The sequence below is a fragment of the Lynx canadensis genome, chromosome B4 (assembly GCF_007474595.2).
Source record: "Lynx canadensis isolate LIC74 chromosome B4, mLynCan4.pri.v2, whole genome shotgun sequence".
NCBI lineage: Eukaryota > Metazoa > Chordata > Mammalia > Carnivora > Felidae > Lynx > Lynx canadensis.
In genome coordinates, this window is record NC_044309.1 from 30,032,254 (window position 1) to 30,050,906 (window position 18,653).

The window sequence follows — 18,653 nt, forward strand, 5'->3', positions numbered from 1 at the left end:
GGAAGGGAGAGATGAGTTCTGTGGTGGGGAATTAAGGTGATTCTTTTCATTGATATATTATGGTAAAATTATACAGCTTTAATAGGAAAACTGAGATATACTGGTAAATCAAATACTCTGTTTTAGAGAATGAGAGGTATCATGATAACTGCATTTGATGGGTGAAACTGAGTGAGCATAATTTAATCTTCCCATGATGACTCAGGATATTGTGGCACCTGAGATCATCCCTCCAAACTTTGATTAACATAGGAACACACTGATGTGAGCAGAAGCATCAGTTAAGAGACTTCTGGTTAACAAACACAAGTTAAACGAGTCTGTGGTATGTTCTCATACATCAAGCAGTAATCCTCCAAGATTATCTTCCCCACATATCTATATTTGCCAAAATGATGAAGCCTGCTTTGTCAAAATAATGAAAATGCTCCTTTGGCAATCACCTTTAAAACAGAATGGTTTTTGCTCCAATCTTGTTTTCTTTATATCTCTACATGGTGACCACACTGTATACTCTGGCTTCTCTAAGATTATTGTATTTCTAAAAAATAATTTCTGAATACAAAAATTAGGTTAAAACTTAAGGGCTCTGGAGACTTTGGAAGTTGAGTGATGTGTTCACAGGATAACTTAATTCAATAGTTTTTGTTTGTTTTAATCCAGTTTGAGTTAGGAATTGCCAACTGAAGAGGAGAGGGTGGTATTTTGAAATTCAGTCATTTGTGGATAAAACTGCAATTCATTCATCCATTCATTCATTAAAAAATAAATGTATTGAGCACTTGTTCCAGGCATACAGGATACAATAGAAAGTAAGGCAAACATGGCCCCTGCTTTCACAGATCTTACAGTCCAGCAGGGACACTGCAGCCTTGTTCTCTTGCATTAGTCTCTATTCTGAGGGGACTAGGGCCTCTGAAAGCTGAAAACTATCTGCTTCTGGTCATCAAGAAGAAAACTCTGCTTGCTGGGACTTTGTCCTAGGTTCAGTTCATGGAGTACCATTCACTGTGTAATTTACTGGGTACCATTTAGTTAACACTGACTCTAGGCCAAGTGTATTATAAATACTTTCAATTTAATCTTCATTACAGCTGAATTAAGGTTAATCTTACTGACCAGGAAATGGAGTTCAGAGGGACGAAATGTCTTGCCCATGGTCTCACATTCACCAAGTGGACAGTCGAGAGCGAGGCCTGGATAGATGTCTGCACACTTTCTGTCCACGTGACTATCCTTATAACATGCTGCCTTCCCAAAAATCTGCCTTGGTCAGTTATTTGGAGATTGTAGCTACCTTACTAGAGAGAAGTATCTAAAATATATCAGGGGTCATGATAAAAATATTAGCGCTATGAACTTAAAACCAGGATCTTTTTTGGGAAAAAATAGCTCCTTAAAATAATAGTAAAATAAAATATATGTGAAAATAGTGTATGCTATTTTAGATATCTATGTTTAAATAAATAAACCAGACATTTAATTAGTCCTTTAACGTTGAGTCATGTAACATTTTTGGTTTTAAAAATCCAATAAAGTATTTGCCTTCTTCACATGTGAAGACTCACACACCTAGAATGAACTCTCAGGGAAATCCTTGTGAAAATGGAAAGAGAGGTTCAAATTTAAGTATGTTTTATTGAACTAAAAGGAGAACTTCAGAAATCAGAGTTTAGACTACTACGTTTGGAGTCTTTACAAAGTTACTTCTTCTTCTTCTTCTTTTTTTTTTTTTTTTTTTGGTGCAGTGACATTAGATTAGAAATGAGCCAGAAATTATTTCCACCCTGACCTCAAATGGCCTTGTTTCTACAAATTTACGAGCAACTTCTGAAATTTGTAATTCTCTGAAAATGACCTAGAACTTTTCTCATGTAACTGATGATCAAAAATAAAGCCAAGGTTATATCTAACTTTTCAACATCCCTTCTTCCTCCAAACCTCTCTCCACCCAATTCCTGCCTCCAAGGCCTTGAACTTTCTTAGTCTTAGATCCTGAAACAATAAACAAACCTGTCTCTGGTATGGAAATAAATATGATTTTGGTAAAATCAGGTGTCAGTTATTACTTGCCAAAATGGACTCTCCTATAAACAAGGATAGTTTTTTTCTCCTTAGTTTTTTCTTGTAGCGCTCTTGTCCAAATGGCTTGTAATTTCATTGAAAATTGCCCAGGTGGTGGGGCTTTTGTTTTTGTTTTTGTTTTTGTTTTTAAATTCAGTAGTTTCCTTGTTTCGATATAATTATCCTACAAAGGATAAAAATAAAAACAATAGTACTAGCATTCATGGAAGAAGAGATTAAATGTCCTAACTATGTACACTAACATAATATTAAAAGATAGTTCAGAGACTTTTAAAAGTGGTTCACTTTTAATTACTTTTTGGTGAATCAGTTACTGATTCCATTTAACTTTTAAACTTACACTGAAGTTTACATTGTACTGCTGTGTGTGTGTGTGTGTGTGTGTGTGTGTGTGTGAAACCTTTGCAATGTATTTACTTAAATGGTGAGGAATTGTGGCCTGACTAGTATTTACTTCAGAATACAGAATGGTGGCACAGGAAGATCGGTGAATCGCCAGAGAAATGCAGTGAGAGTGACAGTGACGACAGTTCTTTTACTTCCAGCTCTGTCCCGAGCTGGCCCACTGTTTTAGCCATTTCGTGCCTCCAGAGTACACCTTCATCTCTCAAATGGGTATAATCCCTCTACTTACATCAATTTAACAGAGATTTTTTAAGTCCTGTGAATGTCAGAAGAAACAAACAAAAAGAGAGGAAACATTGACCGATCAATTTCTAATATTAGTGTATGCATTCAACAAAAGAGGGATAGATATTGAGACAAAAAGTTGTCCAGGTAGAGTGAGTGAAGAGAGAAATTCTCATAAGTTAAACTCCTTCTTGACTGTGGCTGACAGAGCCACCCATAGGCATCAAAATGAAAAAGGTGGAGAGCATGCCATGCAGTAATTTTTCATTGCAAATCGACTAAGCACCTGTCAGTGTGCCCTGCACCCAGGAAACAGAGATGAAAAGCACAGTGCTCACCATCATGGAGCTTGGAGTCAAGTGGAAAGGTGTCGCTTAGCACCAGGCTGTGCTGAGCACTTTATATCCATGAGCTACTCCATTATCACAACAATCTTGCATGGTGCATGATGACTGTTTTCTAGTTGAGATCACTAAGGCTTTGAAAGACAATAAATTCCCTCACAAAATAAGCTAGTGAGGAGTATCAACAGGATTTGAACGCAGATGTCTAAACTCAAAGCATATGCCTTTAACCACCAACTGAAAATGACCAGATTTATATAAAGAAAACGACCAGCTTTATATAAAATTCCCATTCCTAAAATTATAAAAACTCCCTATATTGCAAAGCTTACATAAATCAAAACTGGGCCATCTTCAAGCTGGAGCTCACCTGTTATCTTGCAGCCATAGACTTCAAACCTCATAGATATGCCAGTTTCCCAAGTCACCGGTTTGATTCGGACAAATCGAGTTATTAGTGGTTTAGGGAAAACTCCAAACACAACATCTGTGGGGTTGGTGTTTCCCTGAAAGATCTATGTAGAAAAAGAAAGGGTCCTTTAATGACAGACTCTTCAGATTTAAGACAAATACAAAAATATGTTTCCACAAATGCCTATAAAAATTATTTATAATTTCAGCATTGCCCATCAAAGGTTGAGGTGGCATTAGTAATTTGTCATGTTATTTTTTTCAAATGATGGCAATCAGAAGAAATCACGTGTAATGTAGAATGTTGTCCTAATCATCCATTCAATTTTCTGAGATCCTGGAGACTCCAAAAGCACTATTACGAAGACAACGTTTGTTAAAGGCTACCTAAAAAAGGCTATCCAAAAAAGTTGGAAATTATTAACTTTATCATAAGGACCTACATAATACTATAGATGGTGCATGGGAACTCACTCTATTTTACTTTCCCAGGAACCCCCAGAAGGAGTACTTTTTGAGTTCAGTGTAGGGTCTGGCTTTAAAAAAAAAAATTTTTTTTTAACGTTTATTCATGAGAGACAGAGCACAAGCGGGGAAGTGGGGAGAGAGAGACACACACAGACCCTGAAGCAGGCTCCAAGTTTTGAGCTGTCTGCACAAAGCCCAACATGGGGCTCAAACCCATGAACTGTGAAATCATGACCTGAGCTGAAGTCAGATGCTTAACCAACTGAGTTACCCAGGTGCCCCCATAGGGTTTGGCTTTTTGAAAATTCTAGGTTGTATTCCCAGCTACAGCACTGTGTCAAGTAGCTTCCCCTCTTTTAACTCCATTTCTTGATGGGAAACTTTATTCCTGACACCAACTAAGTAATGATCTTTCATCTTTTTTGGATATTGGTAAAATTATGTTTTAGCGGTCAAAATCAACACTGAGTTATAAATGATACGTAACTGGAAATCAGCTTTTCCAGGGCTCCTGCTTCTAGTTTTAAAAATGAGCCATTTTATTTTAAGAAAGATGAGGCTTGTAACTGCAAAGGTAGTAAGTGCCAGTCATGAATGAGTTTCCCACAAGGATGTGTCGGGACTACTCTTCCTGGGCGTGGCTCCACTGCTGTGTTCTTCAGCAGGTTCCATGCTGGAACATCCGGCACGAGACCCACCTCAGGAGGAACTGAAAGCCTCTACTTCCCTGTCTTTCACTTTGGCCCTGAACTGGGGATATCCCGTGTCAAAGTAAATCAGCTAGTGCTCTGCTTCTTACACAGCCACACCATATTCCTATTATGTTGTGTCACTTGAGCATTACTGAGCCCATTGGAGGCCTGGAGATTCCTCCCCACGTTTCCAGGTAAGTTCTCAGAGGAGAACCACAATTTCCCAAGACTTGTTCTTCCCCTGGGAGAAAGGACTTCCAAAGGTCGAGCTGATGTTTTTACTTCATTTAGCTTAAGTGGCCTGTGTGACTGAAGGTGGTCAAATGCTTTACAAAGTTGGCCGTTAGCCTGATCCCTCTCCAGAGATGGTTTAATATCATAATTTATCCTCGCCTGTGATGGCCTTTGGATTTCTGTCCTACTTCAGCAAATCTCTCTGGGAAACAATCTGTGTGGGAGCATTTTTGTGTGACAGAGAAGAATGGGCAGCTGCCAGAGGAAGCAGAGTCCCAAGCCATATAACGCTTGAAGGGTCAACAAGTCCACTTCAGGGAGAGCCTGACAGTCAGTTAAGAGCACTGCATGCCCCGGCACAGGCTGGGGGTGAACTCTGGCTCACACTGAGGGGACTTCACATTTGCTGAAAACCATGGAGGTACATACATTCCACTCAACATAAAGAGGGCTGCTGGCCTTGTCATTGGCTAAGAAAGCAGGGAAGGGGGTAGGGGCCAGTGTCTGAGAGGCCGCAAAGTAAAGGGAAAGGAGGGTGGACAACAATAACTGGACGCCAGGTGGACGTCTGGCTTGCATTTAGGTTCAATATAAGTGCTCAGATGGATGTCGCACCTATATCTTTGCTGAATCCTTCTTTATTCTTTCTGCCTCCCACTCTGGAAGCCCTTCCATGTGCCAGGATGTTCCCGATAGTGGACCTAGAGTGAGCTCTGTGCATTGTCAGACACCCCCTCAGAACCTGGTGTGTGCTCTCGGACAGCCCCTTCTGGGCCATGCCAATGACTGATGGCCAGCGGCTGACGAAGACACCGTGGAGAAGTAGCACTCATGTTTTAAAGAAATGGCCTGAAGGCCTGAGGTCAGTTCTCCTTACTCTCCTTGCTGTATCCTGGGCATTAGTATCTTGTTTGTTTGTTTGAAATTAAAGCATGTCTTCAAAAATATGTCAAGATTAAGTCATGAAACTTAGGGTCAAATTTTACTTGCTAAAGCTTCACAAATGTTGGCTGTGAGGATTTTTCTTCCCCAGATGGAGGAATGGTTCCATGTCCTCCAGGGCTAGTCAGTGGCCTTGAACTTGCTGTCCATAGACCTTCCCTCCCACAGGGCAACTGTCTATATATCTACTTTCATTTTGTCTGCCCTAAATAAGAGTGGGGGCTTTGCAGCTAATCAAAAGGAATTAACAGTTCTCTCACTTCACACTATGGCTCTTCTTAGCTCCAGACCCAGAAGGAGAAAATCAGGCCATGCATGCTCAAAACAGAGACAAGGACATGTTAATTGGCCTCTTCCCAAATCCTGAATTTCAAGTTACCTGGATCTTTGCTACTATCCTTATCATTTCTGTGCATTTTATTTGGCCTTCAGGGCAAGCTTTTAGTTTTGGGGAAACAGTGAATATGAGATCTCAGAAATCTTTTGATGAGTAAATCAGAGCAAGCATAACTTCAAATAAACACGCAGGCTGAGAAAAACAACTCAGCTCCAAATGATTTAGGGTAGGGCACCCAGGGCAGGGCATGGCTGGTGTGTCTTCTTTTGTTAAGAGCAGTGAGGAGGTAACATCATGTCATTTGTGTGATCTGAGGGAACACTGTGAACTGCCTTTCTTCTATTCATTTTCACATAAACGGCCAAACACTCTTGTAAATTAGTTTGTGAGCCACAGAGCGTAGATGAAAAGGAGTTTTCTAAAACCAGCCCATGACTGAGAGGAAGAAAGAAGGAATCTATGAAAGACAATGAAGAAACACGGGGAAGTAAAACAGAACAACTCCTCAGGTTCTAAAAAGACAGTGCTTATCCTACACATGCTCAGTGTCCCCACGGGAGGGTTAAAGTGATTCTTGAGCCTAACACTTAATTTGGCTGGTATTGACTTTTCTAGGAAGCATCTGTATAATTTCCTCTTGGCTTCTGGATCTGGGAACATGAGACCCCTCCACCCCCACCCCTTGGTCAGATATAAACCTCAAATTGCACTTTTCATTTTAAATCAATCCCAGACTCAACCAGGCCAGACAGAAAGCTCCCAAACAAACAAGTAAAAATTGATCATCCGTTTCAAAGACTGAATTGGTTGAGGGGCTGACAGCGAAACTTACGACAGGTTTATTTCCTTCCTTTATGGTGATCCAGTCTTCCCCATTGGAGCTAATGTCTATTCTGTAAGTCTTGACGTAATATTTCTTCTTGGTTTCCTTTGAAATGGCTCCCTGTGTCCCGACAGCAGTGACAAAGCGCAGAAGGCCCAAGTCTACCTGCAAAACAATACAAGCTTAGTCAATCATTCACCCTGCACTATCATAACCTGAAACATCTTTTCCCGTGGGTTCCACAGTGCAGTTTTCAGCCACCTGAGAGTTATAGGTCCTACTTCCACCTGGCATCAACATCCCCTAACTTCTCCATTTCATTCCTTCTAAAGAAAGGCATGGCTAGGATTAAGACAGCAATTGTCCAAGTTTGGCAGTTCCAGGAAGAGACTGCTGCAACCACAATTGCTTGATCTTGGTACAAAAGTGAACACTGGTTTCAATATCATTTTGCTATATTTTCTAAGAGATTAAAAATTCTTTCCAAACAATGCATTGGTATGTGTTATTTTACAATTAGAAAAGATAAGATAAAATTAGAAAAGACAAGATAAACTTGCAAATTGGATGTTGGAGAGGCTTGGACTAAAACTCAGGTCTAATGGGCTCCCATTTCTCATCACTCTTCAGCATCTGTCCCCTTCCAGAGAGAAACAAGAGGACTTTGAAAGCACTAGGAGTGCTGTGGTTTAGAGAATGGGCCAGAGACTTATAATCTGGAATGGAGGGGAGACCAGGAAGGCAAAGTAAGGATATCTGTTTCATCTTTAGATTTCTTCCTTCCCCATATCTTCCCATGGCCTCTCTTGCAGTTCAGCTCAAGAGGCAAGTGGATTCCAAGGCATCATCTGGGAAGGACTGATGCTTCCAAGGACAATGGCTAGAGTTCACAAGCTCCTACTGTAAGTTTCCAGTGGAGAAGTTCCTCAACACTGGAGCCTCATCTTCATCTCTCACTAGCCTGTCTCGTACCCCTGAAGGTTGGGCTACTTGGAAAGCATCACAGCAGTGATGACAGAGGGTGACCAAAGCCTGAAGGTCCACAATTTCCTGGCAGAGGTGTGCAGTGGCTTGGGTTGTTCCTGCGACCCTGTGATATGAGTGGGTGGGACAAAGATCTAAGCATCGGGCCCTCAAATGTCTAGTATTGGTTCTGCCACTAGCTAGCTGTTGGGCCTCGGACAAATCACTTCATCTTTAATGACTTTAGATTTCCAGTTCTTCGTCTGTTAAATAAAAGAGTTAGGCTAGATAACCTGGAAGGCCCCTTTCAACTCTGACTTCTTATGATTCCATGTTCTCTGTAAAGTAAAATACTGTTGACCCTTGAACAATGAGGGGGGGTTAGGGGCTCTGACCTGCTCCATAGTTGAAGATCAGTGTATAACTTTTGACTACCCCAAAACCTAACTACTAATAATCCACTGTTGACCAGAAACCTTACAGATAATATAAATAATTGATACACACATAGTTTATATGTTATATGTGTTATATACTGTATGCTTACAATAAAGTAAGTTGCAGAAAAGAAAATGTTATTAAGGAAATCATAAGGAAATACACCTCCAGTACAATACTATAAAAAATACACTTTTTAGTGTACCCCCATAGTTCAAACCCATGTTGTGTAAGGGTCAACTACAGTGTTTTTTTTCTTTTACTTCCCTTATTTCCATCATTAATAACCAAGAATAATCTTTAAAAACAAATTTAGTTCATTTATTTATTTTAAGAGAGAGTCAGTGTGAGTCGGAGAGGGGCAGAGAGAGAGAGGAAGAGAGAGAGAGAATCCCAAACAGACTCCACACTGTCAGTACATAGCCTGATGTGGGCTTGAACTCACCAAACTGCGAGATCATGACCTCTCATGCTGAAACTGAGAGTCAGACGCTTAACTGACTGAGCCACCCAGGTGCCCCAATAACCAAGAATGATCTTAAAACAAAAATCAATACTTGTTTCTATAGATTAGAAATGTTTTCAGTTTCCTTTTAGGGATACATTTGATTATTTGTTTAAAATAGTTTCCCTTCATTTGTCATACCCTCTATTGTATTTCTGTATAATGCAAATACTTTAAAGAAATGGTACAAATATATGGCAAATACTTTTGAAAGTTTTTTAAAAAAATGTTTATTGATTTATCTGGAGAGAGAGAGAGAGATAGAGTGCAAGCAGGGGAGGGGCAGAGAGAAAGGGAGAGAGAGAATCCCAAGCAGGCTCCACACCATCAGTGCAGAGCCTGATGTGGGGCTTGAACCCATGAGCCATGAGAACATGAGCTGAAGTCAAGAGTTGGATGCCCAACCAACTGAGCCACCCAGGCACCCCTGGCAAATACTTTTTAAAGGACACAGAAAGTAATTGCACATCACAACTGCTTAACAGTAACAAGATGTTTCAACAGTACATTCATTATTAGGTAAGAGAATGCCATTTTCCAATGAAAATAGCAACAAAAGCCAAAAAAAAAAAAAAAAAAAAGAAAAGAAAAAGAAAAAGAAAACAACCCCCTCCCCTGCAGTATACCCTCTACCTACCACCAAAACTTCTGAATCCTGCTTTCCACTTACTACATGACAACCCAATTTTCAGAAAACGAAATTTCAATTAACCCTCCAGTCCTATAGGCCATGGACACCTAAAGAATTTCCATTTTATGTACAGTCAGCCTCATGAAGAATGACTATTGTCTTTCATGAATTGCTTTTTCCTGAAGGCCCTTAGAGTAGTTAAATCAACATGTTGCCAATTCACTTCAAAACTGAACACAAAGTTAAATCCAGGAAAAACAGCTGTATTACTAGCTCATAAAAGCCAAGTTGAAGTCACACAATTCAATAATAGGAGACTTCATCTAGAAAGGAAGAGGATACCATTCAATGTAAAACCATCTTTATCTCATTTACCTGATTTAAATTTTTTTTAACGTTTATTTATTTTTGAGACAGAGAGAGACAGAACATGAACGGGGGAGGGTCAGAGAGAGAGGGAGACACAGAATCCGAAAGAGGCTCTAGGCTCTGAGCTGTTAGAACAGAGCCTGACGTGGGGCTCGAACCCACAGACTGTGAGATCATGACCTGAGCTGAAGTCAGACACCCACCCGACTGAGCCACCCAGGTGCCCCTCATTTACCTGATTTTAAAGATGTAAAGTCTATGCTCTGGTTGCTATTACCAGATTTAAGAGAAAAAATGAGCAAGACTTTAATAGAAATTAATATTTTTGAATAATGGTAGATGCTTTAATTTTAACAAATAAATATTTACCCAACACATTTTTATCAAGTGCCTGTACTTGCTATTTGAATTTTTTTCTGAAATTTGAGTTTTTTCCCCAAGTGAACTATAGTACTTTGTATGAATTTGTATACAAAGCTCAAAAAAAGGAGGCAAATCCACGTTTGCCAGATTTAGCAAATAAAAATATAGACTGTTAGGTTAAATTTGAATTTCAGAGAAACAACAAATGTTTTTAGTACATGTACGTCCCATGCAATATTTGGGACATATGAACAACTGGTCCATTGTTTACTTGAAATTCAGATTTAACTGGATGTTCTGGCAACCCTAAATCTAACTCTATTCCAGACAAATAATCAGGTGATTTTAAGTTGCCGCAAAAACTCTCTGATTTCCTAACGCTGCAATCTGAAAGTTAATGGGCACTCTGGACATGGTTGCACTCAACAATTTCAACTGTTTTCAAATGCTCTCAGAACACTTAGTGCTTTACTGACTATCCATTGAGTCATGCCCAATGCCATATCCACTTTCAAGCTGAAGAGCCCTTCAAGTCTTGACGTCCAAGGGAGCATGAAGCAGAGCTATTTAAATAAACTCTTCCTGTCAAACTTACAAATGGCTCTTCAGTTTGGAAATGATTAAATTCTCAAGAGTGCACATTCAGCTTAGGCTGATTTGAAATAACTCTAGTACTTCATTCCCTGGCTGTCCTTTTCCTAATTTTTAAACTTTGTTTTTAGGGTAAAATTTGGTTACCAGGTAGGAGAGAATTTAATTGGTTGTCAACTGGAAGAACCCTAGGCATTAGAAACAACTGACTTAAAGGAAGGAGCAACAGACTGGAATTAACTGGGTATCCAACAGGGGAAACGTCCAAGGTCCCAGATAGAAAGGCCCTAAAACATGTACACGAATCACTTATAAAAAAGAAAAAAATATTTTCTTTTCTCAACAGCAATGAAATGCATTAGCAACCTCCTCTTGTAATTGCATAAAATTTCCTGCTGTGCTTTAAAACTCTGCAGATTCTCTTGTTTATACCACACTGGGATACTTGAAATTTCATTTCATTTTTCTTCCTCACATTACTGCCACTGGGTTTAGTAAGGATGAATGACAACCTCACAAAATGATCAGGGCTGGGGCCTGAACCTTTGCAATTAAAACCGGATGGTAGCCAGAACTCTACCAAGACACAGCCTCCCTATCACTGCGGGAATTCTCATGGGCAACACCAGGGGTGTTCTTTCAAGTCCTTCTTCCTAGGTATTTTTGAGGAATGCCCTAACAACAACCCTGGAGTGACTCACTGGGTTTGGGAGAGAAGCAAAACCATCAGCCTCAGAAGCCCTGCTGGGCACACTTCCTGTGTCTGTGTCAGGAGACTCAGAAGGACTCACTGCCTAAAGCCTGGGTGTTTACACCATTCTCACCGGTGAAGCCAGCTCTGCTAACCATGACACTGGCCTCCATTGGCCTTTGTAGTCCTACCTGCTGCATCTATCCCTCTCCAACCATCCCTTCCAGCCACGTGAAATTATTTGTTATTCCTAACACAAAATAAGCCTTTCTGTTTCCCTGTTTTGCCACGTGAAGTTCTCTTGACCTAAAATAACCTTTTCCTCTTTTCTGATAACAAATGACTCTTTCGTCTTTTCAGTCCGGTAGACAGAATGAAGTACCTTCTTCCCCTGCGATGTTTGGGGGATAGCTCATGTCTCCACCACCGAACCCATCAGGTTGCGTCTTTGCTCTACTTCCATACAGACTTTTAGGATTTCTTGCAAGGGACATCTGCTTTTCTATATAGAAAAGTAATAGATGTCTATTGAAAATGTATAAGCTGCAGAAAAGATTAAAGAAGAAAATGAAATCTCCATAAGACCAACATTAGGAGAAAGTCACCAATAATAGCCTTCCAGAGTATTTTTTCCTATGCAAACTATATGTGAATGTTGTGTTGTATGTTTTATTAGTATCAGAAAAAATGAGGTCATATTAAGTCTATGTCTGATGACCTGCTTTTTGTTTAGTTTTATGGATAGAAGTTTTTGCCCAAAGTATTTTCAATGGCTTCATGGTGTTCCACAGTATGGTTGTAGCATGATCTGTTCAACCTGTGAACATTTTTATTCAACCTAACTGACATTCATTCAGTGAACACTTAATACCACTCATCTTTTAAGTTCTGTATCAAGTGGTGAGGATATAAAGAGCAGTCAGAGTGTTGGAAACACAAACACATGATGACAGAATGGGGCAATCAATACACATGAAATGTGATCCAGCACAGGGGAAGGAGTAAAATTTTACCCAGAGAATTGGAAGTTGGGGCACTGCAGACATTTCACTGCAGACTTTGATGTCTAAGATGGGTATTGAAGGGTACCCAGTAGAAGTGGACAAATGGGCACAAAGGGAAGGAATGTTCTGGTGAGAAGGAGGAGCAGTAAGTGCAGAGGTAAGCAGGAGGAAATGAATGAATGAAATAAATGGACCCTAAACGACTTACTGTGCCTCCCTCACCACTATAGACATTATTTGTTAAGAAGCGTATGGCTCTTTAAAGAGTATTGTGCTCCGGTCATTTTCAAGCCAAAAGAAATAGTTTTCACGAAAACCTTTCCAAATCAGCCACTGGCCATCCTCTTGCTGGTTTAGCTTTTTGAATTATGATGAGCTCTTACCAACCTCACATCATAATAGACAAGATTGGTGACCCAAGACAGGCAGCTGGAAAGACAAAGATATAACCCCAGAATAGTTTTACATAATGCCACCCCTCTGTGTTTTGGAGGGTTCATCATCCTGAACAATAATTCCTTTCTTTCCATAAAAACTCATTCACACAATAACCATAATTAAGTAACCTGCTTTCCCTAAATCCAATCAGCTCTGTTCCAATCACTATCTTCTTATTTTGAAAGAATATCATTATTTCACAGCTGCTTTATTTTTAATTGGAAGAAGGATGTGATTTTACATCTGAGTTTGATGCACTTCTGTTTGACATTAAGGGTGATGGTAAGGGGGTGTGATGGTGGGATGGGTATGCATGGAGCCGAGCATCAATGCATTCGCTAAAATTGTTGAATGTTTCACTCTGTGTGTGTGATGCACATAAACATCTGGTACTTATCTGGTAGTGTGTAGACTATTTTGCAGAAGTCTAGCACGCTACTTTTGAGTTCTGTCGGCCACTCTCTGAGTTAGCTTACAATAGCTTACCCCATATATCCTGTTTCCAATATAAATATAAATATAAATATAAATATAAATATAAATATAAATATAAATTCTAACACTGCTAGTAGAATGTCTACCCACATCTTACTTTCACTGTGCTCTATCCTCAAAGAGAAAATATTGTCAGACAGCAGATACAGAAGAGGAAAGCCCAATTTTCATTTCGGGTTTGGGGAGAGGTGCAATAGTAAAATCCTGTCCTTATCCACTTCTGGGGGGGCAGGGGGTAGAGAGCTAGCAGCACCTGTGGGGTGAGGACTCCCTACAGCATAGATCCTGACCATGATCCTGACTCAACATTTGTTGTAAGATGTCTACAGGTATAATCCACATGCACTTTATGGCCATGGCATTGTCTTAGTAATGGCAGGAAACACATTCCCCAGATAAAGAGAAGCCAGGAGAGGCACACATTTTACTGGGAATCACTTTTGGACAAAGCACACATCTTAGCATTGTGTAGTAAATCACGTAGCAAACCTTTGCAAACTGCCGTTTAAACACCAGCATGCAGCCTCCGAGCCATGAAATGAATATCGTTGCTTTCTATAATAATACATAACCAGCCATTGGTAATGTCATAATGTGGAAAGCCTCATTTCTAAAATGAAAATCTGTCTTGCTCAATAAAATACTGCCCATTGAGGTAGCATTGGTAAGGAAGCGTTTACCAGCTTCTAACATTCCCATAGCAGGTCAATACAAGAGCCTGAAAAAATAAAGGACAAAGAACTGAAGTCTGATTAAAAACAGGAAAAATACTTTGAAGCAGGGGGAGAGTGTGTTGGGTTTTTTTTTTAGAGCATCTCTGATGACTCAAAGAGCTGTTTAATTCATCACTAGACACCACAAGCTAAAGAAAATATTTTTTAAGTAATTGTCTCATTTCCTTAGATAACACACGTTTTCTGATAGAGCCTGGTCATTTGAACATCAATGCTGTTCTGGGATCTGAGGGCTTAATTCAAGCATCTGATCATTGCATTCCTTAACCTAGCATCTTGGACTTTGTATAGTTACCAACTGGAATATAACCACTTTATAGCCAGTGATATAATTCTCTATCTCTTTATGTGTTTTTTCACTATTATTGTATTACATAAAAAATATACTTATGGCTGAAGTTACTATATTAACAGGAAAACCACAGGGCAGTCCCTATGTATCAGGCATTTATTAAGGGCTAAATTTACAAGATTATCTCTTTGAATTCTCAATAGTCACACATGGAAGATTTTATGGGCAAAGCAACTGAGGAACTAACTGGTGGGTGGACCTTGCCCAGAGTCACAGAGCTCACCAGTGACTGGGCCAGGACTTACCCAGAGGAGATCCATGGCCCATGTACAAACACTCACCCATGCTGTTGCACCATCTGTATTGCAAAAACTTGATAAGTATTGAAAGAATTGCTTTGTCAAGAATAATGAAATCTGATCATTCTTTTTAAAAATTACATTTTTGTATAATCATAGAAAATATGAAACCATTTATGATTACCTTGACTGTGGGTTTAAAATTTACACAGGCTACCAGAAAGCAAAACTTTGTAAGTGACTCAGTTATGCTGTTGAAAAATAAGATGGTAGGGATGGATTGTTTTAAGCAAAAGATAATGAGGAAATATTTTTAAAATTCTGGTAAAGAGTAAAAATATCCAAGTATGAGAAAAGTGCAAGGCAGGAAGAACCTTACCTATTTTCTTTTCTGGTCTTAATTGCCTGTATTAATCTCTCTCTCTTTTCTTCCCCATAGCTAAATTAAAGGAAAGCATTTTTCTTGGGTGGAAACAAACTACTGGTTATAACAAAACTCCAATAGTACAACAATCCTACATGAATGAACAGATGAATTCTTCTATCGGAAGACGTGAGCCAGCCAGTTGGAATAACATTAGATAAGGATGTCACAGCAGAAATGCAATGGAAAGCCTGGTTTCCCTGACTTGCCACTATACTTCCAGCATAAGAACAAGGAAAGGGGCAAGAAAAACCACGTCCCTAAACAAGGGCAGACCTTTGTCTTTTTTTGGCTAATAAAGAGAGATAATGCTTAAGTGGGTTCCTTTGTGTCTGAATTTATTGCACATTCTTTCTATCTCATGTTAATTTTTTTGGGTATAAATCAGAAACAACTAATTAAAAAAGTAATATTTAATTCTGCTATGTTCTTTGAACTGGAGTTCCATCTGGTTCTGTTTAAATAGTAAAATCTGCTGTAGCTGTTAAAATTGGCAAGTGGCATAGGCAAAAAAAGAAACAAAAGGGACTCCGTGCAGCAGGTTAATACTTTAGCATTTCAACTAGTGTCATTTCCAGAATCCAGCTACTCAAATCACTCCAATATGGAAACGATAAAGATGGAATGTTCTAGAATGGAGGCACCACCACTGGTCTACATTTCCTCCATGTGATAGATACAGTCTTTGAAGATAGATTAGGCTTTGAAGATCTTTGGATTGACAGCAGCACATGGGACTGTGACACCCACCCGAAAATGCTCAGCTTAGTTTATGAAAAACATCTTTAAGACACATATGAGCCGAAAGTCTTCACATATTCTCTGCAAAACCTGAGGGTATTTTTCCTTCTAGATTTTCTTGAACAGATATAGTTGTGTTCAGAAAAACCAGACAGTTATTCCATTTGAATTCCTCTCTTACTTGAGAAACCTCTAAAATCTGGACATTAAGACACACTGTATGATGTAGATAAACATTAATTACTGTTCTCCTTCTTAAAAACGTTTGGGGGCAAACTATAAACTAATAAATGGAGCGAGGGAGCATGTTCACAATTAGGGCATGTTACACATCATAGATATTCAAGCTGAAAGTGTGAAATTAAATTGAAGGATCTCAAGTGTCCAGGTAAAAACAGCTAATCCATTAAACTCAACACACATGTACTGTTTGCCAGGCTCTGGAAGCAGGTAGGCCTGTGTGGAAATAATGATAACACAAGGCTGAAAGTAAAAAACACCACCATGTTGACAGATGAGGCATTATGGGATTCCAAAGAAGAAAGATTCCTTCCAGGAAGAGAAAGAACAGGGTTTATGGTAAAAGGGTCATTTGAATCAAACTGGATACCATAAGATGGGGTAAGATTTTGGCCGGGGAAGGGGCCAAGATTGTTGAGCTAAAGGCAGAATCAACTGGAAAAATATCTCACCCAACTGTCTGTATTTTGAAATATCGGATATGATGAATATTTTCTTTCTATCTAATATCTCCTGGCAAAGTTGCTTTAGAGATCAAGGTTAAGTGTCCTCCCTGCCCCCTTCCCCTAGCATGTATCACTCTTTGCGTGGGCCTTCATGTGGTCCACAAGTCCAGGCCAGGAAGGGCGTGGCTAATGACAGAGAGACAATGACATCTTATTTGTAATTAAGCTTTAAGCTCATGAGCATGTACTGTGTTGCTGAGATTATCCTGCTGAAATACGGGCTCTCCCTGCCTCTGGGAATCCAAGCATTCCTGGGAACATACCTAAACCTCAATCTGCATGAGTCAGGGACTTCTCTCTTGAGCTCTAATGGCACACTCTGCAGTCTTACCCTAAGTTTATATCTACATTTAAAAGAAAACATTTCAGTGAAGTGGCATAAAAACCTTTTGTTTACTTCAGGGATTCATACTGCTGTTGAAATCATACCATTCGCTCCTCAAACATTTAAGGAGAGGGCATCGAGTTCAGAACATGAGCTTATAATGGTGAGCGTTTTTGTTTCGGTGGAGGGAAGTTGGTGACTGGCAATTACTCATTTATAACACAAATAAGTCTTAGATACTTGGGTGAAAGAGAGGGAAGGTTCCCAGATTCCTGCCCTCTAGTCAGTGAGGGAAAAAGTAAAGTAAACAATAAATCTCAGTACAGAGTGGATAGACTGCATTATAAATGCTCAATCAATTCTAGACTTCAGGGAAAAAATTGGGGTGATAAAGGCAGCAAGTGGTGGCAGATAGCACAGGGTCCAGAAGTAACTCTGTAGCTTTGACATTAAAAAGTGACCTGGACAATGTTAAGCAAGTTAATTAGCCATCCCAAGCCTTAGTCTTCTTGTCTTGCCAGCAAAAACACTAAGGCTTACTCTATTTAGTTACAACCCATGGTTATTATGAGGATCATAACGAAGCATTCGTACACACATTAACCATAAGAATGTGACCCTAATATTTTTTTCTCTTAGTCACTTGGGTAATTGGTGTGTGTGTGTGTGTGTGTGTGTGTGTGTGTGCGTGCGTGTGAGTGTACCTGGATTTTAACTCTTCTGAAGGAGGGACAGAAACTTTCATTTTAAATTCACCTGGCTCTCACATACAGTGTCTAATCTTTAGCAGATACTCAGTATATATCTGTTGGATTTAAACTCAATGCTGTGTCTGTCCACCATTGCTGGCAAGATCTGAAACCCCTTTCTTCCAAACAAAAGCCAATTGCCTGTCATTAAAGGCAAAGTTAGTGTTTGGCCAACTAACTTGTGCACGTAAGCTAGGAATGTGATTATTTTTATCTTGGCGTTTATAACTGCAACTAGTATAACTACTCATAAAATTTCCAGTCCTTTGAAAAGCCCACTGCTTGAGGCTGGAGTCCACTGAACAATGAGTTTCATGGGCTAGGTTGACGCTGTGTGAAGTATTCCTTTTCACTTATTTCTCAGATGACCTCTCATGTAACTTAGTATGTGTCCTTCCTCCCACAAGTCACCCCAAAGGACAGTAGGACTTCCATAAATTTTTTTTCACAATGTCTATCGTGCTCTCAACCTCATGCAAACCTTTTATTTTAGAGCTAAGTTAATTGCAAGCATGATGTCCACAGGATGTTTATGTATTGGCTGTTTATGTATCTGGTATGTTAGACTTTTCCCATACCCTTCCTGTATTTTCTAAAAAGGAACAACATCAACATTTCACTGCATAACTATAGGTCTCTACGGTTTTACCAAATTAACCTGTGGGCTTTATAAGACGTTGGAATTATAGCTGTATGTGGCTAGGAAATGCATGCAGATTTCAGGCCTTTGGTGAATTTTGTGGGTTTTTTTGTCTATGGTGTCTGAGAAACAGCCTCGCAAGTGAACCTCCTGGCAGGAGAACTAGAGCTCTGCACCGAGGCAAAAATCACATCACCCCTTTCTAGATGCAGTGATCTCAGTTATGACACATACATCTTTCAGGTCTAT

At 39.6% G+C, this 18,653-nt stretch overlaps 1 protein-coding gene across 4 annotated transcripts in view; it reads right to left on the bottom strand.

Annotated features, from left to right (window-relative positions):
- The window catches only part of NRP1 (neuropilin 1), a 138,089-nt gene that overhangs the window by 35,007 nt on the left and 84,429 nt on the right, over positions 1-18,653 (bottom strand). For all 4 annotated transcript variants that reach the window (XM_030321698.1, XM_030321697.1, XM_030321696.1 and 1 more), the window contains exons 7-8: positions 6,976-7,131; positions 3,430-3,574 (exon numbers count right to left, since the gene is read on the bottom strand). In XM_030321698.1, coding sequence (XP_030177558.1) covers positions 3,430-3,574; positions 6,976-7,131 — 301 coding nt within the window. The remainder of the gene's footprint in view (positions 1-3,429; positions 3,575-6,975; positions 7,132-18,653) is intronic.